Source organism: Leptopilina boulardi, unplaced genomic scaffold (assembly GCF_019393585.1).
Source record: "Leptopilina boulardi isolate dan_hultmark-lab unplaced genomic scaffold, ZJU_Lbou_2.1 LbouV2_63, whole genome shotgun sequence".
NCBI lineage: Eukaryota > Metazoa > Arthropoda > Insecta > Hymenoptera > Figitidae > Leptopilina > Leptopilina boulardi.
In genome coordinates this window covers 147,163-170,204 of record NW_026138009.1, presented here as the reverse complement: position 1 = coordinate 170,204, position 23,042 = coordinate 147,163, and the positions used below count along the sequence as shown (strand labels likewise).

At 32.2% G+C, this 23,042-nt stretch overlaps 1 protein-coding gene across 2 annotated transcripts in view; it reads left to right on the top strand.

Annotated features, from left to right (window-relative positions):
• The window catches only part of LOC127290374 (potassium voltage-gated channel protein Shab), a 154,097-nt gene that overhangs the window by 39,967 nt on the left and 91,088 nt on the right, over positions 1-23,042 (top strand). For both annotated transcript variants that reach the window (XM_051318880.1, XM_051318879.1), the window contains exon 3: positions 15,187-16,030. In XM_051318880.1, coding sequence (XP_051174837.1) covers positions 15,187-16,030 — 844 coding nt within the window. The remainder of the gene's footprint in view (positions 1-15,186; positions 16,031-23,042) is intronic.

Sequence of the window (23,042 nt, the reverse complement as noted above, 5' to 3'; positions counted from 1 at the left end):
TTGAGCAAATTACATTCTGCGTGCTAGCGCTGGAGACACGCAGCTCCACATAAAAAACGCGATAACTTTTTTGCTAATTGCGATCCACGAAATTTTAAAACGGTTTTCGAATTCTTATGAAATTCCCTTTCCAATAAACTTTGGATCAACTTTCTACGACAAAGAGAACATAGTTTATTTTTTAAGTAAACAATTAATTTTGCAATAACAATTATTCACTGAGAAAAAAAGACATGACTGGGTACTGTCCGGACCAAAAATTTTTTTTCGTGTAGACAGTAGTCATTGCTGCCAGGACAGGAACCTGTCTGGAGGATTTCTGTCTGGAAAGGACTCATTAATGTCCTACACATCAATTGAAACAGACAGTGGTGAACGATGTCTGGACAGGAACTACTCCTGTCCAGACATTACTGACAACGCGCCATGGTTAAAAGATGAAACGTCGTATTGAAAATCATTATGATTAAAGGTTATAATAATGTCAATAAAAGTTTGGTTATTATTATTCACTATTTTTTATGTATTAATTTTTATATTTCAACATTAAACAAATCCTACAGAAAATTAAATAAAAACCCTTCTCATTATATAATTAAAATTTAAAATTTAAGAAATACATTTATTTTAAAGTGTCTTCTTTTTTAAACCAAATGCAAAGTAAGATTTAATACAAGAAACATAAGTGTCCATATTTTCAATTAATCTAGCAAATTATGATAGTATAATAAGTTAATAAATAATAATAAATAGGTGATAATACTTTATTGATTTTTGGTTTAATAAAAATAAAAGTATAAACATAATTTTTTGATTTTATAAAGTTTAAGGAACGCAATAATCATTATTATGTATCTCAAATTTTATTTAAAATTCACAATATTTTTACAAGAAAAGAAACTAATAAATATTAATATAATTTTCTTAAACGACTTAAATCCATCGCTTTGGGATGTACATTTTCCAATTATTATTTTTACTTACAAATGAAACATAAGCCGATTGAATTGTTTCATTGGAAAGACGAACCCATTTAACATTATCAGTAAAAACGCAAGAATACAATTCGTAGGCTTGGAAATGGTCGTCATATATATTATTTTCAGTCACGTCTTTGGCGATAATAATTATTTTTCCAGGTTCAACTTCAATTACCCAAGAAGCACGTAATATAACCTCAATATCAAGGTAATATTACATGTAAGATTCGTAATATAACGTTGTAATATTACAGTAATCTTACAGTGATCTTAAAATGTCCGCCTCAAGGTAATATTACCGGTAATGTTACTGTAATATTACGCGCTAATATTAAGGTAATATTACAGTAATATTGCAGTAATATTATACCGTAATATTAAGGTAATATTACAAGAGAATATTACAGTAATATTATGGGAACATTTCTTTACGAAAAAAATCTACCCATCCAGGGAATCGAACCCCGAACTCAAAGCACACGAGTCCAGAGTTTTACCAACAAGCCAAATTGACTTATAATATATTTACGTTTTTTATGCTTTATGAATAACTCAAATCAGTCTGTAATATTACTGTAATATTACCGTTAATATTACAGTAATATTCCCGGTAATATTACCTTGAGGCGGACATTTTAAGATCACTGTAAGATTACTGTAATATTACAGCGTTATATTACGAATCTCACGTGTAATATTACCTTGATATTGAGGATATATTACGTGCTTCTTGGGTATAATGTGAACAATGTACAATTCTAGGTAATTTTCACCTGGTATAATTAATACTGCATTTTGATAAATTTTTTGAACTTGAAGTAAAATGGACTCTAACTGTTTCAGATTGCTCCGAACTTCAATATCAGCAAGTAAATAATAATATAAATGTACGTTTGGCAAATCTGTTACTGGCAAAGATGCTGAAGTCTGATATTCGTAAAGTTTCAATTCAAATTTTTCATTACGTAAAAATCTATCAGAAGCCTGCAACTGAGATTTAATACCTAATGATTTAGAAACATTTTGTCTATTACGAGAAGCATGAGCGGCCACTTTTGAAATTCGGTTTTTGCTTTTGCATCTTAGTGTTGACAGATGCCATACAGGCCCAAAAAGGTTTGATATTCTAGGATAATGGGGAAAAAGATGATGCTTCGGTTTCACGGCATTATCCCCGAACCAATAAGGCAACTTTCCTAAATATTCTGCTATTAGGCTTCCCAGGTAGCTCGATATCTCAACACTCGAAATTGGTGAGACGACAATATCAATGATTTCTCTTAAAATAATAAACAGTTCCCAGTGTTCATTAGCACGTGGTATTAAATCTGCATTCAGTAATCCAAGGTTTCGAACAAAACAGAATGCTTCGCTAGCCGACATTTATATATGCTTGCTTTTTATCTGACTCGATTTTATTGGACGTGGCTTATTCGTTTCATTTCGTCCGTAATAAAAATTTTCTATTCTCGAGTTGAGTTCTGTCAATGTAAAGAACTCATCAATTTCAATGAACTGATGAAGAATTAATCCAGTATCGTATTCAACAGAACCTTCAAAAAAACCATGCGCAGGGTCAACGCCTATTAGTTCCAAGGTAAAACCGGATTTTAAATCAGAAATATCTGACTGTTTTGAGACAACGGTATTTGTGAGATCATCTGCAAGTAAATCAGACTCGTATGATTTTTCGTCTCCAAGCTTACATTGTGATTCCTTAAGAATTTTGCTCATTTCCGAGCTCTTTACATGACAAAATCGACAAGGGTAGTTAGCTATGAAACATACTGTAAAACCAAATAATAGGTTAAATGCCTTATTATCACCAATACAAGCTCCAACAACCAAATAAATTTGTTGAACACCGTCTGGAGTAGAAACAGAAATGCCTGTAGTTGCTAAAAAATTTAGTTCGCTCACACACTGGGTAAAAACATACGAAGAGGAACTTTGTCCAAATCAATAGATCTGAATAATGTCAAGATAAAAATGTTTTCTACCTTTGATTGAAGCTGAGGATGTAAACAAGCAATAACGACATAAACAGCAGCAATTTATACTATTCCCCTAACCCAATGGGTTATTTGTTTCATATTCATCCCAGTAAAGAAATAAGGGAAGAACAATCTGATTCTCGTCATAGGAACCTTTTATTTGTTTCCAACGTTCACCTTGCACGGAATTAGACAATATAGAGACATCTTTTTTTTGGAAAGAAACTTTCTCATTTTCGAGCTTGGAAATAATTTCTTGATTATTATAAAAATCTTCTTTACTCATAGTTACTTCTACGGGTGGAAAGTAAGTTCCTAAATCTTTTTCAAAATGAACCAAACACTTACGCTCTGTATCGATATGTGTGAATAGGTTTTGAAAATCGTTAAACATTCGTTGGAATGCATGAAGATTTTCTGCACTCTCGCCGAGTTGAGACAATCTCAAGAGAACTGTATGAATAAGATTTGTAACCAATTTTTGTTGCAAAATGGCTGTAATATCACCTATAAATTCAAATACTTGCCCTCTTGTTAAATCGGGCCATTTGCTGGTAAGTAAATCTGCCTGCAATTTCAAGGATTTATAAAATATTTGTGGATTCATGTTACTTAATATCAGCCTTTTTATGAAATCAGTACAAATTTACTGATTTTAAAAAAAATGAAACAAATAAACTATTAATAACATACAAAGACGGAAAACATATGAAGCGACAACATTCGGTAATTTTTTACTCGCAGGAAATTTTCAGTTCATTTACGAAGAAAGACAAAGTTTTTTTAGTTACTTGAAGCAACTTATCATGTAGCTTATTAATTCAAAAGATAATTTTCCGAATTATTATCCATGCGTGAGAACTTTTAGCAGGATACGGAATTCGATATGTCAAAAATATTTTGACAGCCAAATTGAATGCTTCACCTAAGGATTGTCAATCGTATTTTACAGTTCTGGCGATCAGGTATATATTTTAGGGTCTTTAAGGTTGCAAGTGATGATGACATAAGGTCCTTGCCCTTGAGCTGAGCAGCTTCTTGTAATTTTTTTTCCACGAAAGAATCTATGTCTTCATCAACCTAATGGAATTAAAAGCATTATGAACTGTGTATACGTTAAGTATTTTTATAAACATAAGAGCGTAGTACAATGCAAAAAGGAAAAAAGTGTGAAGTTCGTTGGTCCCTTGCACAACAACTTCCAGGCCATATCAGGGGACACTTGAGACTTATTTCGTTTTTCTGTCAGCCCTTAAATAAAACATACCGGTACGTTTGCGATAAACGTTTCTCGATCAGCAAATTTGATCTTTTATTTTCTTCTGAGTCAAGTTTTAATCGTTTCGGTTTCCTGCCGGAGGTTGACTTCATTAGAGCAACGATTGCTGCCGGAAAAATTATTATCAGAACTGTGTCTTTCTGATCTAAAAATCAAATGTCAATATTAGACATTAATAATAATAAAAATAAAAGAAATAATAATTGTATAATTATTATCGTTTTTATTTAAAAATTTTATTTGTATTAAATCATTTCCGATTTCGATGTAAATAGTGTACCGTCAGTTAAAGAATCAATATCTTCGAACAGTTCTTGTAATTTATGGTTCAGACGTCTTTAACGGATGAATTTGACTAAGGCGTCTCGAAATGGTGGCCAAGTTTCTTCAGTGCTTATTGAAGTTTCATAGTATTTTTCGAAGTCCAACAGTATCTACGTGAAAGCGTACTTTTATATCCCTTGAAATTGCAAAAATAATACCAATGCCCAAGACAATTATAACTATATACCAAATCACGGTGTCTTGCAATACAAGGAATATTTTCCCACTGACATAATACTCCGTTTAAACTCTTTTTTGACATCTCACGCCGCGCAAAAAAGGTTTTCTGTCAAGCATCTTTTAGTATCTGCCATTCAATCTCATTTTCACCAGATTTTTTAAGCAGATTTAGGGCTTCATCAACTGTATCTATTAAATATATTGTGTAATATTACTAAAGTAAAATAATTTCAACATTCATTTTTTTTTATTTTTATTATAAAGCAATGTTCAAAGAAGATTTTAAAATCTTTTTTTATAAAATAAAATTTAAGGCGATTTAAGGTTGGATTTTTTCAATGGCTTCATATAAATATATGTATACTTATTTTTTTAAACCGTGGCGCGTTGTCACTAATGTCTGGAGAGGAGTAGTTCCTGTCCAGACATCATTCATCAGTGTCTGTTTCATTAATGTCTGGGACAGGGGCCATTATTGTCTGGACAGTACCTATTCATGTCTTTTTTTCTCAGTTTTAAAAATAAAAAAATTTTAATTTTCAAATTTTCAACTAAAACTGTATCATTTTCTGTGTAAGTATACTAATTTTTATAAAGATCCGTTCACTTAGTTCTAAGATATTCATTTTTTAACTTAAGACTACAAAATACTTCAATTGTTTATAACTTTGAGAAATTTAATTTTGTTGAAAAATCCTTTGAGGCAGTTTTTCAACTCATAATAATGTTTTAATTTTCTATATTTCCAAGCAAATACAGTACATCTTTAATTTGGGTGATACACTTCAGGAATTTTTACTCATGTTACAAATTAACAGATGTCAAGAATGAAAATTAATCTCTTTTTTTATTTTGATTCCATATTTAAACCAATTATTTAATATTCGATATTTAAAAATATCTTTCATTATTAAAAATATATAGTTGGACTTTTGCACAAAATTAATAGAAAAAATTAAAACTTTTCATTTTTTTTGTAACCAATTAAGATAACCGGTAAACATTCTTTTATTACAGAGATTGATTAAAATAGAACATATCTTTTTATCAGCAAATCAATAAATTAATCTATTTACACAAATAACATAATACATACATATATATACATGTAGGGTTACATTATAAACTTGCAGTACGTTTACATTAAGAAAAGTAGTTTTGATATACATATATCAAACCAAGAGTACAAGATTACTGTATTATTACATAGTTAATTTATATTGCAAACGTACTGACAGGTTTAGGGGAGACCGGCGTTACTTGGTGCACTTTTCACTCTTTGTTGTGTAAATCAATAATTTTTGTTTTTTTTAAAGTAATTTAATTGGCGCAGGAGTGAAATTAATTAAATTATACGATTTAAAGTTTAAACAATATAAAACTTAACAAAATAAGACTTGTACTGTAATTTTACAAAAAAATTATTTAAAAAATAAGAAATTTCATTTAAATTAAATTATTTTCCATGATATCGTAAAATTATCAAAAAATATATATAAAAGACGCAGCGAATATTTAAAAATCTGTTATTCGGTTAAATTTTTTAAAAAGGATTAATATTGGTGCTTATTATTGTGTAAATTTTATATAATTGAACCTCATTTAATCATTTTATTAATATTTAACGAAATTTTTAGATAACCGCGCCATCTAGTGCCGAATGTACTTTTGATATATTTACTAATTTTTTATAAAAACTGTTAATATATTAAAAAAAAAATTTTTTTGTTTCTTAATAACAAATGTATAGAGCTCAAAAATTGATATTTGAGCTCTTCTAAAAGTCATTTTTAAAAGAGGTATCACAAAAAAATTAAGAGGTTAAAAATTATTTTGGAGTACTAAAATCAGTTATTTTAATCTATACTCCACAATAATGAATGAATATTAATAAAATTTTGTACAATTTGACAGTTCATCAAGTACTTTAACTTGAATGAAGAGATAAATTAATTTAACTTAAGGCGTACTTCCGTTTGCGAAGACGAAAAATAGGCATCTCTACAATTTTTTTTCACAGCCATTTTAATATTTTCTAAATTCGCCAGATTCACAATGTAAATGGATTCTTAAGAATATACATAATTATGAACTTGCATATATGTTCTAAAAATATGCACATGTCCATGTGCATTTTAATTTACATGAATTTTTAACCAGGAACTTGCTTTGCTGAAAAAAATTAATGTGTAAATAATAAATGTGTAATAAAAAGTAATGTGAATTTGTATTTGCTACAAGTTTAAAATGTAACCATACAAACGAAACATGTAAGCTTATATTAAAACAACAATATTTTTTGCTCTTTTGAAATGTACTGATAAAAAGTCTGATTTAAGTTTTATTTTCTTCATTTACTTACTTTAAAATTTATATATGGGGTAAAATTCCTGTAGCGTTCTAAGTGAAAAAAGGTGATCGGATCGGGCTGTAACTAACACATAGTTTAGCCCTACACTGAAAAAAATTTGCTTCGTATTAATGACTATTAACCATAGTAACTTTAAATCTAGTCAGCGTAACCAAGCATCCTAGTCAATTCAGTTATGTAGCTTGGTTAATATTGTCAAAGTCGATTTTGTAGAATTGACTCCTTGTTTACTAGTTATATTAACTAAGATGTTTGGTTAATATAACATGTATCTACAGTCAATTTTGCTAAAGTTTATTTAGTCAAAGTGATTCTAGCCAATGTAACTAAGATACTTGGTTATTCTGATAAGCTGCCCTAGTCAAAATTGTCAAAATCAACTTTGACCAAGATTGCCTAGTGGATTCCCCTCGTAACTAGGCAAATTAGTCAATTCCTGGCATACGGGAGTTAGGAATTTTTTTCAGTGTAGGGTTGAGTACTTTAACCACGAAGAATTGTTAGCTTTTTTGAAAAACTGTTGGAGAGGGAGAGGGTTGAATATTTTTTTAAAATTTAAACAGTGAATTTTTGAAGACTTGTAACTTTTAAACAGAAAGGTGAAAAAAAATTAGACCTGTATGTTTTCGATAGGTTTTTTCCTGCTCTTTCGAATGGTACAAAATTTTTTTTCAAAAAATTCAAAAATTGACTCTTTTTCTTGAAAATCAAAAATTTTTTGACTTTTTTTTTAAGTTCGCTCTTTTTTATTTATTTATTTATTTTTAAAGCTAAAAATTTGCATTTTCACCACAAAAAATATTGAGTTGTCCTTTTTTGTTATTTTCGAGATATTAATTAATTAATGTTAATAAAAAAATTAAATATTTTACAAATAAATAAAGTAATTGAAATTCTGAAGCTACCAATTGAAAGCTGACGTAATTCCGCATCCAACGAGCCCTATATGAAGTACTTTGAGTTAGTAGATTGTTAATAAACAATTGTCTAACATTGCCATTGTTTATAAAAAATCCTCTAATCCAAAAATTTAACTTTCAAACAAAAAATAAATAAATAAAAAAGAGCAAACTTAAAAAAAAAGTCAAAAAACTTTTTGATTTTCAAAAAAAAGGGTCAAATTTTGAATTTTTTGAAAAAATTTTGTACCATTCGAAAAAGCAGGAAAAAACCGATCGAAAACATATAGGTCCAATTTTTTTTTCATCTTTCTGTTTAAAAGTTACAAGTCTTCAAAAATTCACTGTTTAAATTTAAAAAAAAATCCAACCCTCTCCCTCTTCTACAGTTTTTCTAAAAACCTAAAAATTCTTCGTGGTTAAAGTACTCAACCCTAGGGCTAAACTATGTGCAAGTTACAGCCCGATCCGATCAACTTTTTTTTCACTTAGTACGCTACAGAAATTTTACCCCATATATAAATATTCCTGAAACTTCGTAATACTAAATTTGAAAATTTTGTATTTTATTCTATATTATTATTATGATTTTTTAAAAATACAATATTCTAGTTTATGCTTAATTTTAAATATAATATAAAAGGTTTTTATGTGTTCTTAGTAAAAAATAAGAATTCTTCGGAATCACTCCTTAGAAATTACGTAAAATCTTTTTACAATTGTTTCGTCAGGAATTTCTTCAGAAGTTTTTACAAGAACTTACAAGATACACATAAAGTTAAAGAACTAAGCTTGAAACATCTGATTTTTTTTACTGTAAACTAAAAAGTTTATACTGAAAAAAACCTGGGTTCAAATTAAGTAGTTACTCAATTTGATGCTACGTTCTATATCGTTTAACAATGGTTCATTTTGAACTGCAACAAAAATCAACACAGGTTTTTCCTGATTACAAATATTAGCCTTATGGAAGCAATAGAAAATAGGTTCTTCGTCGTCTGAATGAAAATAACCTAGTACTGATAAAAGGCTAGCACATGATGTGAAGGTCTTTCACAATATTTGACTACAATAATTATTTAAAATTTAAAGTAAAGTGCTACTAAATTGAACTAATTATATAATGACTTTAATCCAGTTCTTTATTTTTAGGTGGTGTTAATGTACCTTTGTCTTTATTGCATATAGTGTCTTATCTCTGCACACAATTTAAATTAAATTAAATATTTTTGACGAAAATGGGAATAATTATATGCGAATACCAGGTATCACAGTGGACCCTTCTCGACACCGCTCCCATACAAAAATTTAAATGTTTATTATAAAGATTAAAGCTATTATTCAATTAATACTAAACATATTATCCTGATCAATATATTAGAAGAACTAGATTCATAAAAGTATTGAAGTTTTAGTTATTTATAGTTTCTTTTAGAAAGATAAAAATAGGTTTGAATTTTAATAAATTGTTTGACATTAACTCTTGAAATAATGTTAGATGGTAAAGCAAAGTATCGATTTTAAAGAACTATATTTAAACCATAGTTTTCTCGATCGATAACAAAACTGTGCTTGAGAAACCAGGTTGATAATATTAGATTACCTATGCATTCAGGTACACTTACCAATTAATGTGTCTCATAAGGATAAAAAGTAGAGCATTCATGCATGTAAGAGTTATTAGTTAATCAAAAATATTTTTTTTTTATTTTCAACTGCAATAGAATAAATGAGTATCCAGTTGAGAAGTTACGTTAAATACAGTCTTTGTATCAGAGCTATAGCAAATTATAATGTAAAACCCATTATTGAATGAAGTAAAAATTTTCAAAAGTTTTAAAAAACTTTTTTGCAATATACATGTTAGAAACAAACAAAAAAGCTTCGGTTTTTGAAAATATTTCAATAATTTGTTGAGTTATCCAAATGGTAACGTTAAATTATTAAGTTATTTATCTAAATTTCTTAAAAATAAGCCTTGAAATATACTAGATACTCCTGAAGCAATCTGAAACCAATATTGATTTGACTATAATAAAAAGACTGCTTCCAGTTTGGTTCTATTTCAATTTTCCTCACCTGGGTACTTACTATTCATGTGCATGTTCAGAAATGTACAGCGACACCTTTTGCGGATGAAGTTGTCGCACTCTTATGTTTCCCTCACTCATACATGGAAAGATTTAAGTGCGACAAGTTTATCTACGGAAGGCATCCCTGCACATTAGCGTAGATAATTTTGCGCAAGGAAATCTATAGGATCTTGTACGAGGATTTTCTACTGGGAATGAAATGGAAAATACGATCTGATGTGGTTGTATACTTTCTCAATTGGAATTGTTAAATAATAATCAAAAACGTCATATTCTATTACCCGCACACCATGCATATAACTAAAATCGCTATTAGAAATGAACTTTTAATAATACATCACGAAGAAATTCAAGACACATTCGTTCATTGACTGTTTAAAACGACTTTTTGCTAGAAATGAAGATGCAAATAGTTATTTATTCCGACAATGGAAGACATTATGAAATATAAGATTATATAAAATATGAGATTAATGAATTCTATAATTTACTTCAATCCATAAAACAAATTTCAAAGGTACTTGAAGAATGAGAATATCATTTTGAAATTTAAAACACAGAGAGCTCATCATTTTGGAGAATTTTGAAAGGCTGCCATTAAATATTTTAAGGGGTTACGCCTCCTAGAGTGCATGTAAAAGAGGTAAATTAAAAAATATGTTTTGATGCAACTATTATAGATGAAAATTTTTCATTATCATTAATATTTAGTAGATATATTTAGTTTTATAAATCACAGTCAGACGTCAAATAATATTTAAAAATGATGAAGACATTAAGCAATTCGGGGCAGTTCAAATTTCTAAAGCAATATGATATTATAAAAGTCGTATCTTTAATATTTGCATAAATTTTTTTTAATTATTCCATTTTTCGTGCCTTTAGGTTGGGCGGCGATCTTTTGTACACATCACTTCTGGAGAAAATTCTGTGATAGTTTATAAATTTTAATTCATCTTAAAACTTATATATAATTGAAATGAAGTACCAGGCCTACATCTGATAAGTCAACTGATGTAAATGTCTTCCTGAGACGAAATTTACAAGTCTACTTCAAATCTATCAGCATGGTAATACGCTTTACAACTAGCGTCAACATGTTCGGAGATAGTACAAAAATAATATTTCCATCAATTAATAAGCAAATAAATAGCAAATAGGCACTAAATAAAACACCAACTCCACTCAAGACATTAAGGTTGAATTTCTTGTTATCCTCAAGGAAGATCTCTCACTATCTTTGCATTGGTCGTGTTCCCAAAATAAACGACTATATTATTTCTATGCATATATATAGTATATAATTGCATTCATAAAAAACAAAACAAAACTTATTTTCAATTATAGCAAGAAAGTTATAGATCACTCCGAGTCTGAAAATTAAATAATTTTAGTCATTTGAAATAAGAAATCTGGATGTTTTAACTATTTTTGACAAGCATCGCCTTCTTCGTTCAGATACGTCTTTTAAGTTAAAAAATGTAATTGTTAAAGATTATTTTTATTTGAAATAAATATAATATCGTGTTCTCGCAGTGTTCCAGCAGTTCATCGAGCAAACAAACTTAGGCTCAGTAGACTTATCCGAACAGACTGTTTCCTTTGCTTCTCCCTCTCTTCCTTCGTTTTCATAGGAACTAAACTGGATTCTCAAATTTTGTGGAAGAGGGATTTTAGTGACCATGTAACATCACCTGATAATTTCTAGTATAAAATTAGGTGTGGTGATAATGGAACATTTGGTCTAATTTTTTATTTTTATCTATTGTTTACTTTCTATGCATCCAAATTCAAATCGCAACTTTTACTTTGATCTGTAAATTATCTAACACTATTGATAGCGATTTGGACATTTCTGCCACATCAATTAGTAAATTATGCGGATCTAAATTAACAGACTTGGCACAAACAATAATAATAGTAACATCAATTGAATTTTTTTTTTTCTCTTAGCTTTGTTCTGTCTCTGTTAAAATGTTATTTAGTTTTATATTATTTGTTAAGTACTTTGTACAAAAGGGCTTCTAGCCCGTAAATACTACAATAAATAAATAAATAAATATCGTTGTTAAAAATGCCTTCGTAAACTGTTTAACTATTAAATTTTGCTAATATTTTTTTAGTTAGCTGAAATTCAATACAATTTGTTAACAGATGTTGTACCCGTAAAATGGCATCTGCTGTTTAATAAGACATTATAATTATTTTTTTCTAAAACTCTTATTATTTGGTGTCCTGGACTGTAACTAGCCAGCGTGTTCTTAAATTTTATGATTCTTCTTTAGATTTCGTGCATCTATCATCGTTTAATAGAGAAAATTATATTTGAAATTCTTCTTCGCACTTAATGAAAACCAGTTATGAGATTCCTTCATCATGTAAATCGAGAACACTTTACAGTGATAATTATTGAGATCTTTTTTAATCTTGAACAAGATCCTACCAAAAATATACACTGTTTCTTTCATTTCAATGTTTTTCTTTAAACTGATTTGCAACCATCTTCTTGTGAGTATTTCGTTTCACGTACTGTAGAAAAAAGACAGTTACCGTTAAGGTCTTTCCAATGATTCAGTTAAGGTTGCCTAATTCTTTCCAAATCATTGCAGAAAAGTTTTGTAATTTTTTAACATATTCGATAAAGACTTCATTCGAAATATAATGGAATAAATTAAGCTATTAGCATATTATGCACCAAGTGTGCTAAGTACATCTTTTTAGTCAAATGCGTCGTCGCTGAAAACGAAAATGTCATTTATTTTTTTCCAAAAATCGTCTTGGAAATATTATCTGAAGTGTGTTTTTACTTGACACGTCATAGCTTTTACTTTTTTCGTTATATTTGAACAAACTTAGGGTTTATATTTTAGTAATACAAGCATCTTCTACCTACCATTATTAAAATATGTAAAAAGTATTATTATATAAATTAATAGAACAGATACACATTTGTAAATTTCAAGAAAACTAACAAAATTCCAAAATTTTTTGAATTCCTGAGACAGTACCCCGAAAAGTAGTATTACGATTGATCAAAAATAATAATCTTTTTCTGTTAAAAGTACTTCCTGGCTTAAAAATGACCAAAACGCACTTCTTTTAAAAATGTTATTGTAAAACAGTATAAGTATAACAGTATAGCAAAAATTCGTTTTGGACATTGTTACACATAACCTGGAGAGCAGTAAAAACTTTTTTGGAGTATATTTAGTTCATTTTTGCAGTTGCAGGTGGCTTTTTTCCCAAGAGGTGCTTTTTTATGTGTTACAGGAAGTATGAAAAGAAGTACCTACACCAAGAAAGGTAACTTTTATGAAGAAGCCACTAGTACAGTCAAATTAGTCGAAAAACAAGGCATATCATGTTTTAACTCAGGACCTCAATTTTTTTTGCTTAAACCCTTAATTTCGGGGTAAAAATAAAGTACCTAAATTTAGTACTTCGAACTCATATCAGAACCTAAAATTTTTTTAAGAAAAAGGTGCAAAAAATCATTTTTTTCAAATTGCCGCCTTTCATGACATTTTAGCATAAAAATAGTTCTTATAAAAAAAGAAAGTGTATAAAATTCTAAGCAATTTGATAAAAAAATTAACCCTGTAGCTCAAAAATTGAATTGAAATAGCTCTAATAGTTTCCGAGATACAGTCTCTCAAAGTTGACCCTTTTGCGATTTTACATAGAATGGTAATAAAATGAGATTTTATGTAAAATCTCGAAAGCGTCAACTTTGAGAGACTGTATCTCGGAATCTATTAGAGCTATTGCTTTGTTCTTTTTTGAAAATTGTCAGAAATTTTGTCAGCTTTAACTTTCCTGTTGGTCATTTTTTCAAGAAAATCATTTGTTTCAAAGCTATATTGGAAAAACTGAAAAATACCATATTTTGGCTATAATCTCAAAAAATGGGATTTTTGCGGAAGCTATATCTCGGTCAATTTTTGAGCTACAGAGTTCATTTTTTATCAAATTACCCCAGAATTTTATATACTTTCTTTTTTATAAGAACTATTTTTATGCTAAAATGTCATGGAAGGCGGCAATTTGAAAAAAATAATTTTTTGCACCTATTTCTTAAAAAAACGTTAGGTTCTGATAGGAGTTCGAAGTACCAAATTTAGGTACTTTATTTATACCCCAAAATGAAGGGTTTAAGCAAAAAAAATTGAGGCCCTGAGTTAAAACATCTAAAAATGCTAACTTGACTGGACTGCACCTAGAGCTACCAAAATAAACTAAATATATCCCATTTTTTTTTATTTTTCTCCACGTAATATGTGACAATGTCCAACTAAATTTTTTTTAATAACTTTAATACTTTTTACAATAAAGTTTTAAAAAGTGTGTTTTTTGTCATTTCTAAACTAGATAGTACCGTAAAATGGGGTAAAGTCGGCGTTTAAGGGTAAAGTCGGCCGGCGCTTTAAATCGTTTTAAAGTTTAACTATTACTTTTTTCCAGAAGAAATCCGAGTTTTATTAAAAATGTAGTTAGAATTAATGTAAATTAATAAATGAAATACAATATTTAAGTGTTTAAAGCGCCGGCCGACTTTACCTCATTTTACGGTACCTTTAAAATTTTGAGAACGTTTCTTTAAAATATTATAGTCATGACAACTAGTGTAATATTAATATATAATGAAAAAAGTTTTAAAAATATTAATATTTTTTGTACTTTATTCAAATGATAAAATAACTTTGTCAAACAATTTGTTAAAATTTAAATCTGATTAGGGAGCGGGGTTTGGAAGGATACTTAATTAAGTGTATGACTGAATTGTATGAAATATAGTGTGATTTATATATTTGTTAAATTCTATTTCTAGGAAACGAACATTTGTTTCCACATCTTTTATATCTAAAAAGATAGTTTTGAATAGAAATTATTGTAAAAATCTTAAGCACATTTTATCTGTTTAAATACGATGTATCTAATTGTCTTCGTAAAATACAGCAAGAATTAAATATTAATATTATTAAAAAAATTATAATTTCATCTGCACATTGAACTCCGCAAAATGTATGTAGTAATAATATTCTTTATAAACTTGCGTGACATTGCAGGTGATAGCTGTGATATCAATACTATTTATAGTGCTTTCAACGATCGCACTAACTCTCAACACCATTCCTAGTATGCAAGTAGATGAGAAGGGAAACCTTCAAGATAATCCACAACTCGCAATGGTGGAAGCTGTATGCATCACATGGTTCACTCTAGAATATGTGTTGAGATTCAGCGCATCACCGGATAAATGGAAATTCTTCAAGGGTGGACTGAATGTTATAGATCTACTAGCTATTATGCCTTACTTCGTATCCCTCTTCCTAGTGGAGACCAACAAGAACGCTACCGACCAGTTCCAAGATGTGCGCCGGGTCGTGCAGATCTTCCGGATCATGAGGATCCTGCGAATCCTGAAGCTGGCTCGTCATTCGACAGGACTTCAGAGTTTAGGTTTTACGCTCCGTAATTCGTACAAGGAGTTAGGCCTGCTCATGTTGTTCCTGGCGATGGGGGTGCTTATCTTCTCTAGCTTAGCGTATTTTGCTGAGAAAGATGAGCAAGGCACTAAATTCATAAGCATTCCGGAGACGTTCTGGTGGGCAGGTATCACCATGACGACCGTTGGGTATGGTGACATTTACCCAACAACTCCCCTTGGCAAAGTTATTGGCAGTGTGTGTTGCATTTGTGGTGTCCTGGTAATTGCGTTACCCATTCCTATTATCGTCAATAATTTTGCTGAATTCTACAAAAACCAGATGAGGCGAGAAAAAGCACTCAAACGTCGAGAAGCACTCGAGAGGGCGAAAAGAGAGGGCAGCATCGTGTCCTTTCATCATATCAATCTGAGGGATGCATTCGCCAAGAGCATGGATCTCATCGATGTGATTGTTGATACTGGTAAGATTTTCTAGGTATAAAGCAAGATCTATTCTAAAAGAAGATGTAAGATCTAAACAACTGTAAGAATTTTCTGTAATTTTTTTGTAACTAAAAGAAAAAAGTTGGATCTTGTGATCCAATCATGATAAGGAAGACTTTTAGGGTAGAGGGTCACTTTTTCCAAATAATTTTTCCTAATCTGTTTTTTCCAAAAAGAATTTTATTAATGACCATTTTTTCAAAAATTTAAAACTTACAAAAAGAAATTTTTCCAAAACCAAAATTTCCAAAAAATTATTTTTCCAAAATCAATTTTTAACAATGTTTATTTGTTGTCTGAAAATTTCAAACAAAACACATTCCACTGACAAGAGCAACTTCATGTTGCATTCCTTTAAAAAATAAAATTGCAGCTGTCAGACAGCTGTAAAAATTATTCGGTGCAAAGTTCTACCCAACAAGCACGTAATATTACTGTAATATTACAGTAACATTATCCGGTAATATTACTGGAATATTACAGTGATATTAAAATGTGTGGCTTGTTGGTAAAACTCTGGACTTGTGTGCCTTTAGTTCGGGGTTCGATTCCACGGTTGGGTACATTTTTTTCGTGAAATAATATTCTTCTAATATTACTGCAATATTCTTGTGTATTGTTACCTTAATATTACGGTATAATAATACTGTAATGTTACTGTAATATTACAGTAATAATGCCTTAATATTACCGTGTAATATTACAAAAACATTATCCGGTAATATTACCATGAGGCGGACATTTTAATATCACTGTAATATTACAATAATGTTACCGGGTAATATTGCTGTAATAATATTACGTGCTACTTGGGTATATTCTTGTACACAATTATGGCAGAAATAATTTAATTAAAATCTCATATTAATGGCTTCTTATATTATAAACACTCGAATCAGTCTGGTAAAAACCATGTAATAAAAAAGAAACCTTGGAAATACTTTAGACTAATTTAACCCTGTTCTTAAATAGTTATACTAATCAAAAATGAAAAAAAATCGATTATTTAAAACAAAATTTCCGTAACCTCCCCTTAAAGGTTCAGGTAACTCATTGTTAAGGATTAACAAATGGTCAATTTGGAATTTAGACATTTACCATAAAGTTTTATAGATACCTTTTTCCAAAGCAATTTGCTTTCATTATAATAATTGTACTCTAAACGTAAATTCATAAACTTTACAATTTTCATATTTAGTAATAATTTTTATGACTACAGATTTTGAAAACGTGACAAACTTGAAAACAAAACGAATAAGATAACACAAAAAAAGGGATTATGAATTTTCTGATCTATGTTTTTCTGTGTTGTAAACTTTACTGACACTCAAATAAATATTATTTTTAATAAGTGACAGATTTAATAGTCGGATTACGTAATTTAAGTAAGTTCCCTTACGAATCTGATAATAGATTATTAACCCTAGAAGGAGTAACCGAGGTGTCTAGGTACCCCAGCAAAATTCAAAATGGCGGATCCAATATGCCATTTTGAATTTCAAAACACTAATGACAGATTTGTAATAAGCCCTATTGAAAATTCCCACATGGAAAACCACATGGGATCCTATGTCAAAAACTATGTAAAACGTTATTTCCATAAAGGAAACCATATGGTTTCCCATATAAATCCCCATGGGATATTGAGACAGGATTTGACATAGGAAAAAAATTCAAAACGTTCTCTCATATCAAATACCATGTTAAATACCAAGTGATATCCTTTATCATTTTTTTGAAAAAATTTCCCATGTCAAATACAGTGTCAAATCCTCTTACGCCCTATTGAAAATCCCCACATGGGAAACCATATGGGAAATGGAACACGATTTCATGTAGATTCTGAAATTTCAACCTTAGATTTCACATGGATTTATATATTGGAAACAATATAGTATTTTATTCAGGAATTTTCAGTTGGATACTTTATGCAGGCGGCAGTTTACAAAAATTAGAAATTATTTAATTAAATATCAAATGATATTACTGCAATTCATCTGAAAATAAAAAAATTGCTTTATTTCTGAGTTAGAGTCTCAGCTTTTATTTATTTTATTTTTTTACGAGGGAAGTGGAAAATCTGCATAATCCTGCAGGCTACTCCCAAGTCAGATACCTGCAGCCCGTACTCTCAGGTTATGTGGGGATGACCACTTTTGTTCTGGCCGACCCACTAAAAACCACACACTTTTTTGAGACTTTAACTCCACTCGCGGAACTGCTTCAAGCTTTATACATCGCCAGTGGAAGTTTCCTTACCTTTTCTCTCTCTGACCTAAATCTTTAAGTGAGTACCAGTGGAAGAAAGAGGAGTGCCAGTTAAGGTCTCCCCCGTGCACCCAGCCGAGCAGCAGGATTTCTCCAACCTGAGGAAACCGTCATACATAACGTTCCATACGCTTGGACCTACCTTCGAACCTTGGGGAGCTCCGCATGTCATCTCTTCTTTGATATGACATGCATCGCTCTCGTACACAACCCATCTGTCGCCGAGATAGTCATCTATCATTCGCAACAGATAGGTTGGCACACCTTTACGTTTTATCGCCTCAATACTAATATCCCATCTCGCGGAGTTGAACGCGTTTCGAATGTCTATGGCTACGAGTGCGCAAAATTCCTTCTTCTTCCTTAATTTGACGTTACTTCTCTTTTCAACAAGTGATAAAATCGCGTCTACCGTTGACCGGCCATTCCTAAAGCCAAACTGGTTTTCGGATAGGCTACTTTCGCTTACCAGAATTCTCTGTAGTCTCTCCAGAATCATTTCCTCTGGAAGTTTACCCATCGTATCTAATAAACAAATTGGTCTAAACGATGAGACTTTATCTAGAGTTTTATCCTCCTTCCTAAGGAGGACCAACTTCTGTGTTTTCCAGTTACTGAAAAAATTTCCACACTCCAGACATGTATTAAAGACGTCGAGTTGTAGCTCCGGATACACAGTGATAACCTCTTTGAGGATCTCGTCGGGTATTCCATCATTGCCTGGAGCTTTACCATTTTAAACGTCTTTGCCACCTTTTTAAGCTCTTCTAGTGTGAAGAGTTCTTCCCTTTATACTACACAGTGAGTATAGTCCTCTCGGGGCTAGATTCCACATGGGGGAACAAAGCCCGTATGATTTTTCAGACCCAAATCGGATTGTCGAGACCGGTGGTTTCTTTGCCGCGAAACTAATTTTTTAGAAACGACTCTAAAACCCAACCCCTATTGGTCATTTTTTGCTTCTCCGATCAGGAAGATCCGCCTGTTTGAAGATCTGCCTGGCTTTATGCCACTCTTCTAGCAGCAGGAGGGCTCCCTTAGAGTGGGTATACTTCCTCCTCGCTGTATGGCATTCTCTTCTTAGACGGGCTAGTTCGTCGTTTTACCAGTACAGAGCTTTCTTAGTTTTTCTTTCCTGCTTGCATTGAGTTCCTGCACGCCGCGGTAATAAGTCGCCTCGCCTCACGCACTTTTTCTTCTAAGGTAATGAGGAGAGTGCACCACAGTTTGTGGTGGCGTGGAATACATTTTTTCCAATTAGAATTTTTATTAAACAAAAATAATTAAATCAATCAATTAAAATTAATCAAATTGTCAATTTTATTAAGTGGAACCTTCTATTATAATTTCAACAATATACATTCATTCTCCGAGATCATTCAGACGCATACGATCGAACAACTTACATTTATGGCCGTCGAATTACAATGATATCACCATGCTGAAGATTCACAATAGTATATCATCCAATTTGTCCGCTGATTAATCGATAAGTCTTCCTGGTCCTCCCAGAATCGTTGAGTGTGGCTGCGACCAAATCTTCCTTCAGGGTACAATTCTAGGCCGAGTTCCTGATTAACCGAGACTCGGTTAGAGACTCCTCTAATTTCTCCCTATTTAGTCTTCTGAGATTCCAGGAGGGCTTCTTGCTGTTATCTTGCAGTCTATTGTTCCTGGTGGTCGCTCATGATCGTTTCGTCCAAAACGCTCCACTCTTTTATTCTGCGTGCCTCGAGAAGCGACGCGATTGTCAAATCGATGATCGACCCTACTACCCCGCGCCTGAACGTGACCTGACGAACCCGGTTCATCACCACTAGATCGTTCGCTGCGACCATCCGGTTCGTTGCTTTCTCCCCATTCCAGCGACTTACTGTTAAAGTCAATCACCGACGAAAGCTCTAAAGCTTTCCTCAAGAGCTTGAATCTCGGCATCGAACTTTCTAATGGGATCGTTTGTGGAGAAGTAGCAACTGTAGATACGTACACCTGCCACCTCTACCCAAACAAACCTCTTATCTGTCTCCAGGAAGACACCGATGGTGATTTCCGGGTTTCACACCTATATATCTGATCTTCTTGATGCATCATCAAACCAGACAGAGAATCCCAGCATCTTGTAATGCTCACTGAAAAGCAGCACATCAGCTCCTCTCTCTCTGGCAGTCTGCATCAAGAGATCTTGCGCGACTCTTCCTTTCCTGAGGTTAACTTGGAGAAATCTTAGCTAGGGACTTTAGTTCCTGAAGCAGCTTTCAGTAAACTGGGCAAGCCCTGCTTCTTCACCTTCGCCTTTTCTTCGAGAGCTGTGGCCAGGGAACCTCTGAAACCAGAGAGATCCTGCCTCTTTTTAGAACCAAAAGGATATCCGATTTCTCTTTTGAGAGAGAGAGAGAGTCAGCTTCCTCTAAATTTCATAAGAATCTCACTCCCTTCTCATTTGCATCTTTTATTATGCCTCGAAGACTCCTACTATACAGGTAAGTTTCTTTGGTACCGTTGTTCACTTCCTTCGTTTTGTTCTTGAACATCCCATCTCGCACTGTCTTCAGTGCTTCGACGAAGTGCTCAACAACCTCGGACTGCTTCTTCAAAAATCTAAGAATGGCACGCCATCCTTCGACTTCCGGGGAAGCAGCCCGCACCTCTGCATCTTCCGTTTTTTTCATTTTTCAGCGATGAAGGCAGGAGGCTCTTTGCACCCCGTCTCCATCTTTTCATCATTAACCTTTCTCAAGCTTGAGGCATTTAATGACTCATTGGCCAAATGAGCCACCGATGATTCAGTTCAGTCGTTGGATTTCGACCCTCCAGGGCCTGATTGCGCACCCTGGGACAGCGCCGCCACTGGGGCTACCGATTTCCCCTGCTGGGTAACTTTGTTATTTAATTTGGAACTTTCCATTTCATTAAAAAAGTGTTGTATTTTTTATCGGGGTTCCTTCCCCTAGCATGTAAGTGTGTAGTTTGTGTGTGTATAGTGTCGTGTGAAACCTCCGTAATGCACTGCCCCACGAGGCAGGGTGCGCGGAGGTCCGTGAATGTAGTGGTGATGTATGTAACTTACATGCGTATGTAAAACAAATGTAAAAGTGTAAATGTTTGTGAAGTGACTTGTCGAAGGGGTTAACAGCAGTCTACTCGGGGAACCGACCCCATCAGCCGCAGAACGGAAACCTGGTGCTCAACCGGTCCAAAAGTCCTACATTCCATTTCAGTGGAGTTGGATGACCAGCTTCCCCATTCCGCAAGACCAATTTAACGGACATTCCTGCATAGGGTCGCTGGAACCTCCAGGCCACAAGGTTTTAGGCCTGTCCCCAGTGGTCATCGCTCTCCATTTGGGCACCGAATGTCAAGATACAAGGTTTCTAACTCGCACAGCTAAGCGATCCATCTTTATCCCCTATTCCGTGATGCAGGAGCAAGGACCGGAAGAACAGACAAGAGTCTGATCGGCCGCAGAGGGGAACAGCCCCCGAGCAGTCAACTATTTTACCACTTTTCCTTTCTTTTCTTTCAAAGTTCTCCGTGTATACCCTCCTCTTCCACAAGTGGAGTCCCGGGCTTTGGACCGGCGTAGCTGAATTAGTCTCAGCTTTTATAGTATGCCAGACTGATCTTAACTGTGAGAGAAAAAAATTTCACCAACTGGTGGCGTAACTTTTGAACTATAATGATAATCTACATCTATATTGAAACTTCCCATGCCAAATCCCATGTTTTTACAATCCTTTTTCAATTAGATAGTATAATTTTCTCATATCAGTCCCAAAGTGAAATCCTTTATCATTTGTTTAAAAAATTTTCTTATGTCAAATCCCATATCAATCCCTAACTAAAACCATTTATCATTTTTTTGAAAAATTTTCCCATGTCAAATCCTTTTTTATTTTTTCGTATAACTTTCCCACATGGGATATCATGTGGTTTCTCCTGTGAATTCCCATATAGTTTCCTATGTGAGGATTTTTCTCTTACGCACAAGAGGATTTGATTTAGGATTTGCTATAGGAAAATTTTTTTAAAAAAATCATAACGGATTTTACTTAGGGATTGACATGGGAAAATTTTTCAAAAAAATGATAAAGGATTTCACTTGGTACTTAACATGGGATTTAAAATGGGAAAACGTTTTGAATTTTTACCTATATCAAATCCTGCCTCAATTTCCCATAGGGATTTATATTGGAAACCATATGGTTTCCTTTATGGAAGTGGGGTTTTACATAGTTTTTGACATAGGATCCTATGTGGTTTTCCATGTGGGGATTTTCAGTAGGGAGCGACCCCAAAATCCCACGTGTAACAGTTTTCAAGCAAATCTGATAAATTAAAAAAAAATGTTTGCCATTTTGGATCCGCCATTATGAATTTAGGAATACTAATGATAGATTCGTAATCAGCGACACCGAAAACCCCCGAGTAACATTTCTCAAGCAAAGCAGATAAAAAAAATTATGTTCGCCATTTTAAATTTCGCAAAACTTATGTCATATTCATAATCAGCGACCTCAAAAACCCTTGAATAATAAGTTTCATGAATATTAGTTGAACTGGTTTTGCTGGGCAATTTTGGTCATTCATGGTGTATTTTCCAAAGACAGTGAAAGCGTTAAACAATAATAAACAATAAAAATTTTAGAAACAATTTTTTTGGTGTTATTCTTTGAACCTTTGAGAAGAGAAACAAAAATATCCGGTCGAAAAATATTTATTTTT